Source organism: Zonotrichia albicollis, chromosome 6 (assembly GCF_047830755.1).
Source record: "Zonotrichia albicollis isolate bZonAlb1 chromosome 6, bZonAlb1.hap1, whole genome shotgun sequence".
Lineage (NCBI taxonomy): Eukaryota > Metazoa > Chordata > Aves > Passeriformes > Passerellidae > Zonotrichia > Zonotrichia albicollis.
Window position 1 is genome coordinate 60,498,323 of NC_133824.1, and position 15,943 is coordinate 60,514,265.

At 45.7% G+C, this 15,943-nt stretch overlaps 1 protein-coding gene across 1 annotated transcript; it reads right to left on the reverse strand.

Annotated features, from left to right (window-relative positions):
- Nucleotides 1–1,036: 1,036 nt before the first annotated feature.
- MAPK1IP1L (mitogen-activated protein kinase 1 interacting protein 1 like) lies at nucleotides 1,037–15,700 on the reverse strand. The gene is made up of 4 exons (XM_074544039.1): nucleotides 15,546–15,700; nucleotides 6,015–6,042; nucleotides 4,382–5,095; nucleotides 1,037–3,585 (listed from the first exon to the last, which is right to left on the reverse strand). The coding sequence occupies exons 2-4, from the start codon at nucleotides 6,036–6,038 to the stop codon at nucleotides 3,574–3,576; spliced, it is 750 nt and encodes a 249-aa protein (XP_074400140.1). The 5' UTR covers nucleotides 6,039–6,042; nucleotides 15,546–15,700; the 3' UTR covers nucleotides 1,037–3,573.
- Between the last annotated feature and the right edge of the window lie 243 nt (nucleotides 15,701–15,943).

A 15,943-nucleotide genomic window follows, 5' to 3' on the forward strand; every position in this document is an offset into this window, starting at 1 on the left:
TAAACCTCCCCTGGTGCAGATCAATTCCCTCTCATCCTGTCCCTTGTTCCCTGGGAGCAGAGCCCAGACTGCACCCAGAGCTGTGCAGAGCCCAAAATCCCCCTGAGCCTCCTTTTCTCCAGGCTGAGCCCCTGCCCAGCTCCCTCTCACAGGACTTGGTCCCTCAAAAATATTAAACTGAAGTTTTCTGGGTCTGCAGGGCAGCAATTAACACAAATGGATCTGCATGGCCATGTCTTTACTGGTGCACAGGAGCTGCAGACAGAATTCATTTGGGAAATCCAGAGGAAGGGACAATCCCACAGCTGAACAGTCAGGACAAAGCACTGCCCACACGCTGCACTGCTCTATTAACAGATGTCAGATCATTTTTGGACCATGGCCTAAAAAGAGCTTTTTGTTTCTATTATTTCCTGCTCACTGCTGCCATTTTTGCCTGCCCTGAAGGGTGAAGGTGTGAACCAAGGCAGCAGCACTGGCCAGCTCAGTGTGACTGCTCTGCAGGCCAATACATGGAAATGCAGCCACAAGTGATGCCCAAATTCAGTATTCACACTGATGCCAAGCCCTGGAGTTTCTGTTATTCACTTTATCCCATCAAACTCCTGGCAAGTGTGTAAGAACAGGGGATTGGGGGTCACTTACCACATCCACACGTGTCACTCTGGCCCAGGAATTGTTCAGGGGCAGGGAAAACACACACACAACTCCTCACAGGTAAAAACCACTCCCATTCCTCCTCTGGAGCACGCAAGATCAGATATTTTCTCTCCTAATTACCAAGGAATTTGTGAACAGGCAGCACCTGGGGCTGACATGCTGCACCAGAGCCATGGTCCCATCCACATTTAACATCCCTCGTGTACAGGCTGCAAATATCACAAAAGGAAGAGGAAAAACACTCACAGAAGTCAAGTAATTCTGATTTTATATTCAGGCTTTGCAAATCAAGGATGTCCTATTTTTACTATTCATTCAAGGCAAAAGTCTACACAGGCATGTCAAAAGCAGGAATTGAAAAACAGTGAACACAACAGTCTTGAAAATACGTTTAATGTCTAATCTTATACAAAAGTGACAGCATTTTCAAAAAAATATCAAATCCTGTATTTATAGCTTCTCACTATCATACAGCAATATTTGTTTCATCTAAAGAAAATACAGCAGCAGGTGATAATCTATACTTTAAAGATGTGATTGCTTATATTTCGTATTGTAAACAAATGCAGTATGTCAACCTCAAAGCACAAGTCAAAACGAACTCCTCAGCAATTGAACTCAAAATGATGCATAGAAATGTACAAATTCCATTGCAAAAGCTTCAGGCCAGAAGTTGCTCACACTTGACATAACATGTGATAAAGTTACTACACGGTATATAGTGACACCTTGAGTTTTTACACAATAGATTAACAGGAATACCCTTTTCACTGCTATGCAAAGAACTCTGCTCACAAAAACAAAGGGGTTATGAAACAGTTTTCATGACCTCAAGAAATACGAATATACATTGAAAAACATCCCATATAGATTGAATTTTAGCCTAAATGTTCCAGTAATAAATCCTGCCTATTTCAGGAAGAACCTAGAAGTCTAGTTACTTTTACAAAACCCCTTTCCAAAAATCATTACTTGCTACTTTTGCTTTATCCTTTCCTACCTCTTCCCATTCCCTGCAGAGACATATGGCCAGTGCAATTCCAACTGGAGGGCTGCTACTGCATGATCCATTCATTTGGAATAAATGGTTTTTTTCATTACAATGATTTACAGTCTAAGGCTGCAGGTATCAAAAAAGCACTTAAGCAAATGCAGTCAATGTTGCTTATGTTAATTTTTAATTAGTCTTGCCAAGTCTGCTTGGGGGGTAACTGGGGTTGGTTTTTTTAAGGTTAGTGAAGACCTGCACTTTTGGTACTTATTCCAAGGGTTTAGTTGCTGGGGTTTAAGTTGAAGTGTTAAAGTATTTTTGTTCAGCTCCAGTATTGTCTTCCTAAAAGAAAAAACAGACATTCCTTTGCTATCAAGCTTTCATGATGTTGGATTAAAGCAGCCACAGCTCAGCTGGCTGCTTTCTCCTGCAAAAATACTGTAGGACTTTGCCATAAAGGCTGCAACTACCAAGGAGCATCACCACCAGGTCACCCCATGTGCTTTTATTTTTTTGTGTCCATCACACGCATGCAGGAAGCCACGAAAGTACTGGAAGAGAATTAACTCGTGTTCACGGTTCCATGATACAAAGACTCCCTAATGAGCTACCATGTGAAGCAAAATCTGTTCCTAATTCTACCCACAGAGGCCGAGTCAGGAGATGCCCAGCTGGGGAGGAAACAGAAAACTGTCCGTGGTCCGAGTGCAGGCCGTGAAGTTCCACCAAGAGCCGTGGCCTCGGCAAAGCCCTCGGGCGTGCTCGGCACAGATATGGCAAGAACAAGAAAGCTCAGGGCAGTGCCCCTGGGGAGAGGCAGCTGCACAGCAGGGCACAGGCTTCCTGACATTCAATTGCTCCCAGATTCCTCCTACTCCGTGAGGTATGCACACACCCAGCTGGGAACAGGGGCTGCTCGCAGGGACAGCCCCTGGCGCCCAACGGGGATCTCTGCTGGGACACGACTGTGCCAAAAACTGCTGGGAAGGGAATGCTCAGGGTGGGTTTTAAGCTCAAGTTCAGTTTCCAGGGACTCTGAAAAAGTCTGCCAGGTTTACACAACCCAGCAGCCAAGTCAAATTTGAAATGACTAGAACCCAGGTCAGAAATAGGGAAGTACCTACGTGGGGATCAGTTTCTCTTTACACAGACCAAGCCAAACTTCCAACCACCACAGAATGAGAACTGGCAACAGGATGTCCTCATTTGCATGCATAAAACTCACATTTTGCTGATTCAAAGTTAACTGCACATCCAGGTTATTTCACTTGCACAGGAATGCCTGTTTGTGAACACCACCAGTGTGCTGACAAGTCACACCAAGGCTTCCAAACGTGGCTCTTCTCCTCCGTAGTCCCAGACCGAGCAATTGGTTTGAGTATGTACAAAATGCTGAGAAAACCTTCGAGTTCACATGCTCTGTCTTGTTAGTTTGAATTACTGTAGCACGTTCAAAAATTAGGTTTCTTGACTAAAATGTTGAAACACTTTCTCTATTGACTTTTTAGAATAACCTGAAAATAGACAAAATATGACTATCCATCCGTTCAATGACCAGCAGGAGTCTGGCAACGAGACTTAAAGCATTAATTTAAGAATTAACTTTTTAAAATTCCATGGGCCTGATTCTTTATAATCCTTACATGGCAACTCCTCTTTTTCCAAGGAATACTTGCCAACATAAGAACCACAGCTGTGTTAGTTGATTTCTTCTCTTTGTATTTCACTTGATTAAACCAAATAATTATGCCAGCATATGAGCAAGGTAAATTGATGTAAACTGCTCCTTCATACCTCAAATGCACATACAAGAGGCAATATTCTTCATAGCCCCATACATTACTGAAACAAAAACTGTAAAAATCTCTGTAAGTAGTGGATGAAGGTGGAAAAACTACAGTATTTTGTTGCCCAGGACGTATTCAGCGGTAAGGCTGCAAGAGACAATAAGGCATGGTCAGTACAGGCTTTTCACACAGCACTTCATTCATAGTTACAAATACTGTTAATTAATCACAAATTCATCCTTATATTCTGTTATTCCTTCCCTATTGCTCTCTCAGCAAGGGGAGCAATTATTCTTGATTAAAGAGATAAGAATATCTTCCAGAATTATTACAACGCTTTCCCCCTTTTTTTGGCTTCCAGAGTCTTTCCAAGCATTGGAAGACCACTATAATAATATAATAATTATTTATGTATATGTATAAAATAATAATATAAATGTATATAATGTGAGACATAATATAACAATAAAATAATACTATGATATAATATAATATGGTATAATATGGTATAATATTATACCCTATTATACCATATTGTATTGTATTATATTGCATTGTATTATATTGTATTATATTGCATTGTATTATATTGTATTGTATTATATTGTATTATAGTATATTATATATACTACGATATAATATACTATGATATACTGTAATATACTATAATAAATATAATATACTATACATATACTATAATATACTATAACACTATACATATAACGTTAACATAATAGTGACATAATTTAATAAATATAAATTAACATAATTTAGCCATTCTATATATTTAATATTTAAATTGCTGTTATCCCACTGACTTGTGGAACAAAACTTGAGGTGTGCTCAAACTCCTTACCTGCACTAACAGGTTTTACACTACTGAATTTCCCCACTTTAATGTGAAACACTTTAGAGTAACTTGAGACCAAAATGAAATACTCACATGGGGACCACCAGGCATTGATGGAGCACCAGCAGGACCAGATGGCACTTGAAAAGGATTAGGGGGCGTAGGATATAGTCCTGGAGCTGGATATGATCCCGTGGGTGGAGGGAATGGGCCGGGCGGTGTCGGTCCCCACGTTCCGGGCGGCACCGTCCCCCACGGTACCGTCGGCGCAGCCCCTGGAGTCTGGGTGGGAGCAGAATATGGCCCTGGGGGTGGATATGGCATGCTGGGAGCAGGATACTGCCCTCCCATTGTTGGTCCCCACGCCCCAGAGGGCATGGATCCCCACGGCCCAACAGGAGCAGGAGGCGCAGCTGGCTCTGTTGGACCTCCGTAAGGTCGTGGAAGCTCTGGAAAGGGCATATTTGGTGGAGGGTACTGCCCTGGTGGGACAGGACCTGGCACAGTTGGGGGTGGATATGGACCACCAGGAGGAGGGCAGGAGGGTCCGGTAGGAGGAGGAGGAAATGGAGCAGGCGGTCCCGGGGGCATTGAAGGATACATTCCCGTGGGAGGAGGTCCGAAGGGCACGCTGGAAGCCGAGGTGTTGGGTGGCAGTCCCGTTGGAGTCATAGGGGGGGCGCTGGGGTTATTCCAAGGGTTGGAAGCCGGCCAGCCCTGCGGAGGCTGCCCGGGCTGCTGGCCAGGCTTGGCGCTGCTCACTTTGGAGGTTTTAGCAGGCGACTGGTCTGGTAAAGCATCTGCCAACTGAAAGACAAAGGGCGGTGAGGATGGAATGTGCGGGCTGGGATTCCCCCCCACACAGCCCCGACCGAGGGAGGGAGGGAGGGAGGGAGGGAGGGAGGGAGGGAGGGAGGAGAGGAGCCCTGGTGGCTGCACACACATGATTACATTCATTTCTGGGCAGCTCCTATCGCTAAGGCAGCAGAGGCATTCTGACAGGCCAGAGATAAAAGGCGACCCCAGCACACGGAACAACAGGCAGCTGCAGCACAAACCTGGAAACATTTCCCTAAATTTCCATTGCAGCTACCCTGATGCCATGAAAGCACAGCCCCTTGCTTAATGCCACAGGAGAGAACCCACGAGCAGCTTCTGATGTTTAGTCCAGGGATTGATTGCTACCTCTACCCAAAAGGAAAACACCATTACTGTGACACAGAGGAGATGTCTCAGCTGTCAGCTCCCCTTTTCCTTCAAAAAACAATGTCAGCTTTCAATAATCAACACAACTGGCTGATTGTGGTATTTTCTGAGACCCTTGACAAAGGGAGGAATGATGAACCTGGCTCCATGTTCTTAGAATGCTAATTTATTCTTTTATGATCTATATTATACTAAATAATACTAAACTATACTAAAGAATACAGAAAGGATACAGACAGAAAGCTAAAAAGATAATAATAAAAAACTCATGACTCTCTCTTGAGAGTCTGACACAGCTTGGTCATCACTGGCCAATAAGTAAAAACAATTCACATGTTGGATAAACAATTTCCAACCACATTCCAAAGTAGCAAAACACAGGAGAACAAATCAGATAATTATTGTTTTCTTTTTTCTCTGAGGCTTCTCAGCTGCCCAGGAGAAAAATCCTGGGTAAAGAGATTTTTCAGAAAATATGATGGTGACAGCTGATCTTCAGGAAAGAAAAACTGTTACTTACCGAAAAATCATCAGTTCCAGACATTGTGCTGAAAAGTAAGGTAAGATAAAGTGAAATTTGTTGAAAATAATAAAGGTATTTTTAAGCAAGACTAACTGAGACATCTACATTTGTCTCATGTGGGGCACAGCAGCTCCTGGAGCAGGGATCAGTGCTCATGGACACCTGAGGTGTTGCTTTGGGGATCCCCACTTGGTGAGATAATGAGAATAAATTTACTCTCTGTGTTTTAGCCCTGTCCCAGCTGCCTCCCTGTGCTCACACAGTGACCCAAACACTTTTCTCTGGATAAAGTTCCCATGGAAAGGGAAGGCCTGAGGCTCCACCTGCCTCCTCTCAGACAGGTGTGACACAGGAGGTAAATGGGTCACATTGCAATAGCAAAAAAGGTTTTGAGCATTCATATGGAGCCTGCCCAGACAGGGATGCCTGGGAAGGATTCCAGGTGTTTTCTAAACTGGGATTTGGAAAAGGTAAAGCAGAATTCTTGTGGGTGAAGTCAATGCCTCTATGCCAAAAGATGATTAAATCAGAGAATGATGGGATGGTTTGGGTTGGAAGGGGCATTGAAGATCACCTGGCTACAACCCCCTGCCATGGCAGGGACACCTTCACTGTCCCAGGCTGCTCCAAACCCATCCAGCCTGGCCTTGGCACTGCCAGGGATCCAGGGGCAGCCACAGCTGCTCTGGCAATTCCAGCCCAGCCAGGAATTCCCAATCTCCCATCCATCCCTGCCCTCTGGCACTGGGAGCCATTCCCTGGCTCCTGTCCCTCCATCCCTTGTCCCCAGTCCCTCTCCAGCTCTCCTGGAGCCCCTCCAGGCCCTGCCAGGGGCTCTGAGTTCTCCCTGGAGCCTTCTCCTCTCCAGGGGAACATTCCCAGCTCTCCCAGCCTGGCCCCAGCCCTGGAGCAGCTCTGAGGCTCCTCTGCATTTGTCCCAACAGATCCTTCTGATGTTGGGGACCTCCGAGCTGGAATCACACAGATCTCACTGCCCAAAATAAAAGAACTACAGCCGGCTGATGGTTTATCCTCCAGTGTTGTTTATTTCAGAATAAACAACAACACCAAGGGCACAGGATGCTTTCATTTACATTTCCCAACTGCAGTAATTGACTGCAGAGGTGTCACTAATGTGTATCCAACTCCCAACCTCTCCTCACTTCCACATAAATAGGCACCAAAAATTAGGGACCAATGAGACAAATTAACACATAATCAGAAGTAAGGAACTGTTAAAAAGATTACCAAGAGCAGCCAAAAAGCTTTAGGAGAGAGTGTAGGGACATAAGAGCAGGAAAAATGTAAAAGACAAGTGAAAAGTAGAAATACTACTGCAAAGTTGGTCCCCACAAAGCACAATCCTTGTATTGCCCTTGCTGATGGTGAAGAACTGACTTCTAGGTCTCAGGGATGGAGGTTTGTACAGATCAAACAGGTTTTTAAGCTCCCTTAGGTTAATATATATCCACATTATTTACATTATATTATTTGTACAATCTTCTCTGAAACTGGATTGTAAATTTGTCACTACCCACACAATCTCCTGACCTCAGGACAGCTCTGGATCAGGCAAGTGCAATTTAGCTCAGCATCCCATTTTGTCTTAAAGTAGAGAAGAACAAGAACAGGAATGACTTACATTATATTATTTGTACATATTATATATTATATATTTATATTACATATATTATATTTACACATAATATATATTTATATTATATTTATTTATATATTTATATGTTACATTTATATTATTTACTTACATTATATTATTTGTACAATCTTCTCTGAAACTGTATTTTGTTACTATCTACACAATCTCCTGACCTCAGGACAGCTCTGATCACACAAGGGACATTTAACTCAACATTCCATTTTGTCTTAAAGTAGAGAAGAACAAGAATAGGAATGACTTACATTATATTATTTGTATATATTATATATTTATATTATATTTTATATTTATTATATATAATTTATATTTATATTATATTATTTATATAATATAGATTTACATGTTATATTTTATAGTTGTATTATATTATTTACTTACATTATATTATTTGTACAATCTTCTCTGAAACTGGATTGTAAATTTGTTACTACCCACACAATCTCCTAGCTCTGATCACACAAGGGCCATTTAGCTCAGCATCCCATTTTATCTTACAGCAGAGAAGAACAAGAACAGGAATGACTCTCACCCCAACACTTCAATGATTCAAATCTGTATTTGAATCAGCTGCAGACAATTTCCATGGAGCAATAACCCTCAAAGAATTCCTTTTCCACAAACACACAAATGCAGTTTCCTCACTCAGATGAGGGGATGTCTCATTTGCCCACTTCAGAGCTGTTCCTACAACACCCACTGGCAAGGCACTCCACAGGCTGCTATTTGTTGCACAAAAGCCACCTCCTTTTTTTGTTCTAAACCTGGATTTTACTACTTTCACTTGCAGCTGAGGAAATCAGCAAGTCTATTCTCACCCACCCTGCCCATGCTGATCATTATCCTACAGATTTTTATCATTTTCTTTCATCTCTGCCTTCTCCAGGCTGAGTTCCAGCTTATTCCCCTGACCCTGGTGCAGCAGCTCTTCCCTACCTTTGATTATTCCCTACCTTTGATTATTCTCCCTGCCTCAGTGTGAGGCTTTTCCAAGTCTTTTGTATCTTTTGGGATGAATGACAAGAAAGAAAAACAGAGAATTGAAGATGTGGGATAACCATTGATTGATACAGTATCATAATTATGCTCTGGTTTGTCTTCTATTTCCTTCCTAACACTTCTTCATTTTTCAGCTGTTTTTAGATCCCTATGGAATTGACACTTCTGGGGCAATATTTCACTCCTCAGTGCCAAGGGTCAGCCCAGCATTTTATATGTGAAATTATATGCACCATTCTACATTTATCTACTCTGAATCACAGCAGATTTATTGCCATGGAATTATTTCTGCTCATTTATTACCCAACCCTTACTTTCCTGAATGGCTTTGTATCAACAGGACACTGCTCATCTCATTTCCCAAGTTATTTATGACCACATGGAACAACCCAGACCTCTGTGGAAACACAGTGAACTTTTCAAGTTCCTCCTAATAATTTAAATAACCCTTTTAAGAAATACCTTGTAATTTAAATAAACCTTTCAAGAAATACCTCGTAATTTAAATAAACCTGTCAGGAAACACCTAATAATTTAAATAAACCTTTAAAGAAATATGTATCTACAAAGTTGATGGAATTCAGTGCCTAACTGCATGAATACAAAGGTTTGTTATAACTCCAGTATTAATTTATAACAGCAGTTGTTCTTTCAAGTAAGAACTCTCTGTCTCAGATGAGGAACATTTCAGATCAAGGATTATTTGCTTAAAATTGAGAAACCAACTGAACTACACCAGGGAAGTGGTTTCTGCTCCTGCTATTACAGCTCAGCTGTCTGAGACATCTATTACAAACTCAATTTCTCTTCAAGAAATACCTCTTCTGCTAAGAATTCATTAATTTTTGCAATCAACCACACTCAATAATAATAAGTTGGCAGGGGATTTTTGGTAGTACTGGAGTTCAATTTACCTCCATGGACAGAGAAGCTATTTATTATAACCCCAAAAATAAAGGAAAACAATTAATATACACACAAGTACAAAAAAAACCCTTTTACACAAGTGCACAGATAATCATCATCATCATCATCATCATCATCATCAGGTTATTTAAAACCACCAAAGCAGGTCAAGAGAATCTTCATTTCTTTAGGCAGATGGAAAGATGGGATAAGACCAACTGAAAACCAGATCTACACCAGACTGAAAATAGTCCCCAGAAGAACTTGGAACATTTGCTGCGAGGGAGAGAAGGAAGAGAAGAAAGGAAACTAAAGGAGAACTCAGAAGAAAATCCTGTGATCTGTCACAAAAGTGTCACAGAGGAGTAAATTCAAGTCAAGCAGTGGGTGAGCACAGCTGAAACAGGCCTGCTTCCCAAATATCAGCTGATATCCCCAATATTTGTTAGCAGATCATTCCCAAATATTTCTGTGCCATAAAAATGAAGAGAACAATTCTGCTGCACGATTTATGAAAAAAAAAAGAAGGAAAATAAAGTAGTTAAGCATAGCTTATAATGAGATTTAGTTGCTTTTTTACTTTGGCAAGCAGACAAGAGCAACATTTGTTGGCAACATTTGGGATAACTGAGCCCATGCCAAGCATGTCAAGGATCCTCTTGCAGAAAGGATGCCCTATTTCAGGGATGTTTTTTAAACAGACATTGAATCTGGGTACTGCCACCTTCATTTCATCAAAAAGAAACTGAAATTACCCTTCACACTCAGACAACAGATGAACTCATCTGTACTTAAATCTGGAACCTATATTCCATTCAGCTTGCTCAACACTAGTTAAAGAATTCCAGTCAGAAGCTTACAGGAATATCAATTATATTGTTACAATTATTGCCCAAGGCATTCACATGCTCACCAATCAGACTCAGAGGCAGTGTCAGACAGAAGAACTCCAAGTAAGTAAATTTTAAATTTTAAAGTTCCTCCAGGTCACACATGGGCTCAAGATTTTAGAAAAAAAAAATTCCACACAATATGGTGGCTTGATGGGATTTTTAGAACCAAGATTTTAGGAAAAAATCCCCACACTGATTGGTGGCTTGATGGGATTTTTAGAATCAAGATTTTAGGAAAAAACTCCCCACACTGATTGGTGGCTTGATGGGATTTTTAGAACCAAGATTTTAGGAAAAAATCCCCACACTGATTGGTGGCTTGATGGGATTTTTAGAATCAAGATTTTAGGGAAAAAAATCCCCACACTGATTGGTGGCTTGATGGGATTTTTAGAATTAAGATTTTAGAAAAAAAACCCCACACTGATTGGTGGCTTGATGGGATTTTTAGAGCCATTAGAATTACCAATTATCTCTTGAAGCACAAGCACTGGTAGCAGCAGAGAATCCCATTCATGCAGCAGACATTCCTTCTGCCACATTCCAACTCTACTCCAAATGATCCTCCCTGCAGCTGGGATGAAGAAAGAACAAATGGAAGGAGGGTTCAGGAGTTAAAGTCACTTGGCAGGGAGCAGAAAGGCAGCATTCAGAGTGAAGTCCTGCTTGCATCCACTGTAAGATAAAATTCCCTTTGTTTTCTGAAGGCCAACGCCCCTGGAAACATCTCTGCCTTCCCAGGAGCCCAGAGGCAGCTCTGCTGCTCAGGGCAGCACCTCTGGGAGCTGGATGGACAGAGATGCTCAATGGCTGCAAACACAAAGCTGCCAGGAGCTCAGTCCCTCTCACCCTTTATCCTGAGAGGCAGGAAGGATTTCCCTGAACCTGCCTGGAAATTACACCCATGGATATCCTCTCCATGAGCTGCTCCCAGAAATCACCAGCAGGAAGGTGAGATCACAGAGGCTGCTCTGGGAAAAAAGAAAGGTTGGGAAGCTCAATTCCAACCCAGCTCTGACAAGAGAGTTCCTCCAAGAGCCTTCACAAGCAGGGGGTGATGAAGCAATGAAGCAAGGGCTGGAGGCAGAGCTGGGGGTGCTCACCTGGAGAGGAGAAGGCTCCAGGGAGAGCTCAGAGCCTGAAGGGGCTCCAGGAGAGCTGCAGAGGGACTGGTCCAGCTCTGCTGCTCAGGGCAGCACCTCTGGGAGCTGGAAGGACAGAGATGCTCAATGCCTGCACAAACAAAGCTGCCAGGAGCTCAGTCCCTCTCACCTTTTATCCTGAGAGGCATGAGAGGCAGGAAGGATTTCACTGAACCTGCCTGGAAATTACACCCATGGATATCCTCTCCATGAGCTGCTCCCAGAAATCACCAGCAGGGAGGGGAGATCACAGAGGCTGCTCTGGGAAAAAAGAAAGGTTGGGAAGCTCAATTCCAGCCCGGCTCTGGCAGGAGAGTTCTTCCAAGAGCCTTCACAAGCAGGGGGTGGATGAAAAAATGAAGCAAGGGCTGGAGGCAGAGCTGGGGGTGCTCCCCTGGAGAGGAGAAGGCTCCAGGGAGAGCTCAGAGCCTGAAGGGGCTCCAGGAGAGCTGCAGAGGGGCTGGTCCAGCTCTGCTGCTCAGGGCAGCACCTCTGGGAGCTGGATGGACAGAGATGCTCAATGCCTACAAACACAAAGCTGCCAGGAGCTCAGTCCCTCTCACCCTTTATCCTGAGAGCCACAAGAGGCAGGAAGGATTTCCCTGAACCTGCCTGGAAATTACACCCTGCAAGCCCTTCAGGCCAAGGGCTCCTGGATATCCTCTCCATGAGATGCTCCCAGAAATCACCAGCAGGAAGGTGAGATCACAGAGGCTGCTCTGGGAAGAGAGAAAGGTTGGGAAGCTCAATTCCAACCCAGCTTTGGCAGGAGAGTTCTTCCAAGAGCCTTCACAAGCAGGGGTGACTCTCAGGGAGGTCTGTGCCTGGTTCTGGTGCTACGTGTTCTGTGCTAAATCCGTCCTACTGCACAGCTTCCACAACAAAGCAGCTCCACGATGGTTTCTGCAGCTCCAAACCCTCTTGGATTGCATCCATCTCACTGAAACTATGGTGTAGTAGCAATTTTTCCCATGTTTTTGCCTTTCCTGGCTTTTATCCACCATCAGTTCCTTACAGACCCTCATTAGGAAGAGCCATCCAAAGCACTTTTTCTAACCCAAAACTAAGCATCAACTGCTTCCCTATTTTTTTTTTTTTTAGTTGTATGACATTATTCCAACACTTGATGTGCCAGATTTAGTTCCTGTCTCCAAGATCATCTTTCAAACACAGAAAAAAAAAAGGTTTTCTGGAGATGCAACAGGCAGTGCTGCATTTCCACTGGGTGGCACGGCAGCCTCGGCAGAGAGGTTCCTTTGTCACTCCACCATGACTAATTCCTGCCAGCACCACCTCATCCACAACAGCATCTCTGCCCACATAAGTGGAACTACCCAACATAGCACCCGGAGAAAATGGAAGAGACACCAAGTCTTTGACGGCTTCTAAATGTTTTCTAAAATATGCAAATTTCTGCAGCTTCAGGCGTTAACTATCAACACTTCAGAGGCGGCCTTTAGACAATCCCAGAATGGTTTGGGCTGGGAGGGACCTTAAAGATCACCCAGTTCCACCCCTGCCACGGCAGGGACACCTTCCACTGTCCCAGGTGCTCCAAGGCCCATCCACTGTCCGGGATCCAGGGCCTGCCCACCCTCATTATAAAGAATTCCCAATTCCCAATATCCCATCCATCCCTGCCCTCTGGCACTGGCAGCCATTCCCTGGCTCCTGTCCCTCCATCCCTTGTCCCCAGTCCCTCTCCAGCTCTCCTGGAGCCCCTTCAGGCCCTGCCAGGGGCTCTGAGCTCTGCCTGGAGCCTTCTCCTCTCCAGGGCAGCACCCCCAGCTCTCCCAGCCTGGCCCCAGCCCTGCAGCAGCTCCATCATTTCCCCTGCACTTGCTCCAGCAGCTCCACCTCCTGATTTTGGGGGTCCCAGAGATGCACACAACACTGCAGAGGGGTCTCAGGAAACTGCAGCAGAGGGGCAGATCCCCCCTTTTCCCTGCTGCTCACTCACAGGGATCCAGGGGCAGCCACAGCTGCTCTGGGCACCCTGTGCCAGGGCCTGCCCACCCTCACAGGAAGAATTCCTTCCCAAAATCCCATCCAGCCCTGCCCTCTGGCACTGGGAAGCCATTCCCTGTGTCCTGTCACTTTAACCAGCCCCTCTCCATCTTTCTTGCAGACTCTTCAGGTGCTGCAAACCCACAACTGGATCACCCCAAAGCCTTCTCTTCTCCAAGATGAACCTTCCCAGCCCTCCCAGCCTTTCCTCACTGCACCCTCTGATCATCTTCTCTGGCCCCTTCCCCATCCCTAAAGCCTTCTCAGTGCTCACACCATAAAATAATTTGGTGTGCCCTGGGTATTTACCCATTGGGAAAATAAAATGAACTGACAAACTAACCCAGCAGCTACATCACCAGTGGCTATGAGAGGTCTGGGGATATTTCTGCCCCTTTCCCTGTCTGTTATAAATGAAAAAATGAAAAAAGTAACACTTCAGATTTTCAGGACAGATGTCATGGTGGCATTTGCTATAAATTGTCCAGTACCAAAAAGAAAACAATTCCTCAGAGCAGAGGAGGAGCTGGCAGTGTCCAAGAGCTGTAGGAACACAAAGCCATGAGGATCTGTGATCTGTGCCAGCTCCTCACCCTCACCAGGCCCTCCAGCCCCACTGCTGCCTCCCAGCCAGCCCAGAGCCCAGCACAGAGCACAGGGAGGTGCCCTGCTTGTGCCAGCTGTGACACAGAGCCCGGGCACAACACAGATCCCCTGCCCACAACACCCACCTTGGCAAACCTGGAACAGATCTGTGACTCCAGCAGCTTGCAATGATTCCAGCTGATCTTTCAGAGCTGCCTCTAAATTATCCTGAGGGCCACAGAGCCTCCCATCACAGAATCCCAGAGGGGTTTGGGGTGGAGGGGACACAAAGCTCAGGGACACCTCCCAGCACCCCAGGCTGCTCCAAGCCTGTCCAGGAGCACTCCCAAGGATCCAGGGCAGCCCCAGCTCTCCTGTGTTCTCCTCTCGAGCATTATCAGTTAATTATTATCATTATTATCATAACTGAACACTCTGACTCTGAGCAGTGACCATCAAACAGGGTTTTGGTGTGCCACCCCCTAAAAATCACCAAACCCACGTGTCCCACTGCAGCTGTACCCCCACCTCTGACACACACACCCAGACACATTTCTGCTGCAGAAAAATCCCTTTTCAGCATTTACACCTGGCACCTTCCTTCAGCTGGCACTGTTAAAATGCACATGAATGAACTTAAGCTTCAAGAATACCCAAAACGCTTCCCAGGGCTGGCCTGATATTTATGATATTCACCACGGATTTTTCCTTCAGCCCCTAGGAAAGGCAATCCCAGGGCGTGTCATTTTGCTTTCAAAAACACAAAGCAGCGACTTTTGTACTGGCAATGAGGAGCTCCACCACCAATCCTGAGGAGAACCAGATCAGCCTCGTTCTCCACGGAATTCTCCTGGAAACAAGTTTTTCATCAGAAATCAAACCTGATACCATACAGTGCTGGCCATGCCCTGTACATCAGCTGCCTTCAACACTTTAAAATCTAATAAACCAACTTCTCACCAACTCCGCCATACCGCCTTTCCCGAGCCCTTCTGTAGAGAGGAAGCTTTAACTTAAACTCGCTTAAAATCAATCCACGCTCATTGATTTGCTCATTAATAAACTACGGCCGCAAAATACGAAAAAAATAAAAATTAATAAAAAGCCGAGCAAATATTGAACCCAGCCACGCCAGCGCCGCTGCAGAGCCACCAGGCCCCGCCACGAGCGACCCCCGGCGCTCGGCAGGGAGCAGCACCGCCCGCCCCCCGCAGGCGGGGCGGTACCTGCGGGATGGCCGAGGCGCGGCCCGGCGGCTCCGCGGCCGCAGCCCCCCCGCCCTCCCGCGCTCCCCTGCCGGCGGCGGGGCCGGTGCCGGTACCTGAGCAGGGGGAGCCGGTGCAGGCCCGGAGCGACGCGGCGGCCGCAGCTCCACCGCCACCGCGACGGGCACCGGAACCGGAACTGCGTCACGGCGGCCACGCCCACCCCCCGCCACACCGGAGGGGCTCGCGCTCGGCCACGCCCCTCTACGGCCGCTGTGTCACCGGCACCGCCCGGCCCCGGTAAGGCCACGCCCCTTTCCCGCCCGCAGCGCGCGTCATAGGCCACACCCACACATGGCCACGCCCCATCCACATGCCCGCCCACCAACTATGCATCACAGACCACGCCCATCAATCATGAGGCCACGCCCCTCTCCGCCCATAAACGTCGCGCGCTCTGGATGGGGTCACGTGACCCCTCCCCTGAGGGGCGGGCGCTGCCGCCCGCCCCAAG

What these genes read in the sequence shown, in the direction of transcription:
- MAPK1IP1L (XM_074544039.1), bottom strand. Translation starts at nt 6,038, where the DNA reads ATGTCTGGAACTGATGATTTTTCG. An exon ending in CTGGAACTGATGATTTTTCG is followed by an intron (nt 5,096 to 6,014) that starts GTAAGTAACAGT and finishes TTTGTCTTTCAG; the next exon opens with TTGGCAGATGCTTTACCAGA.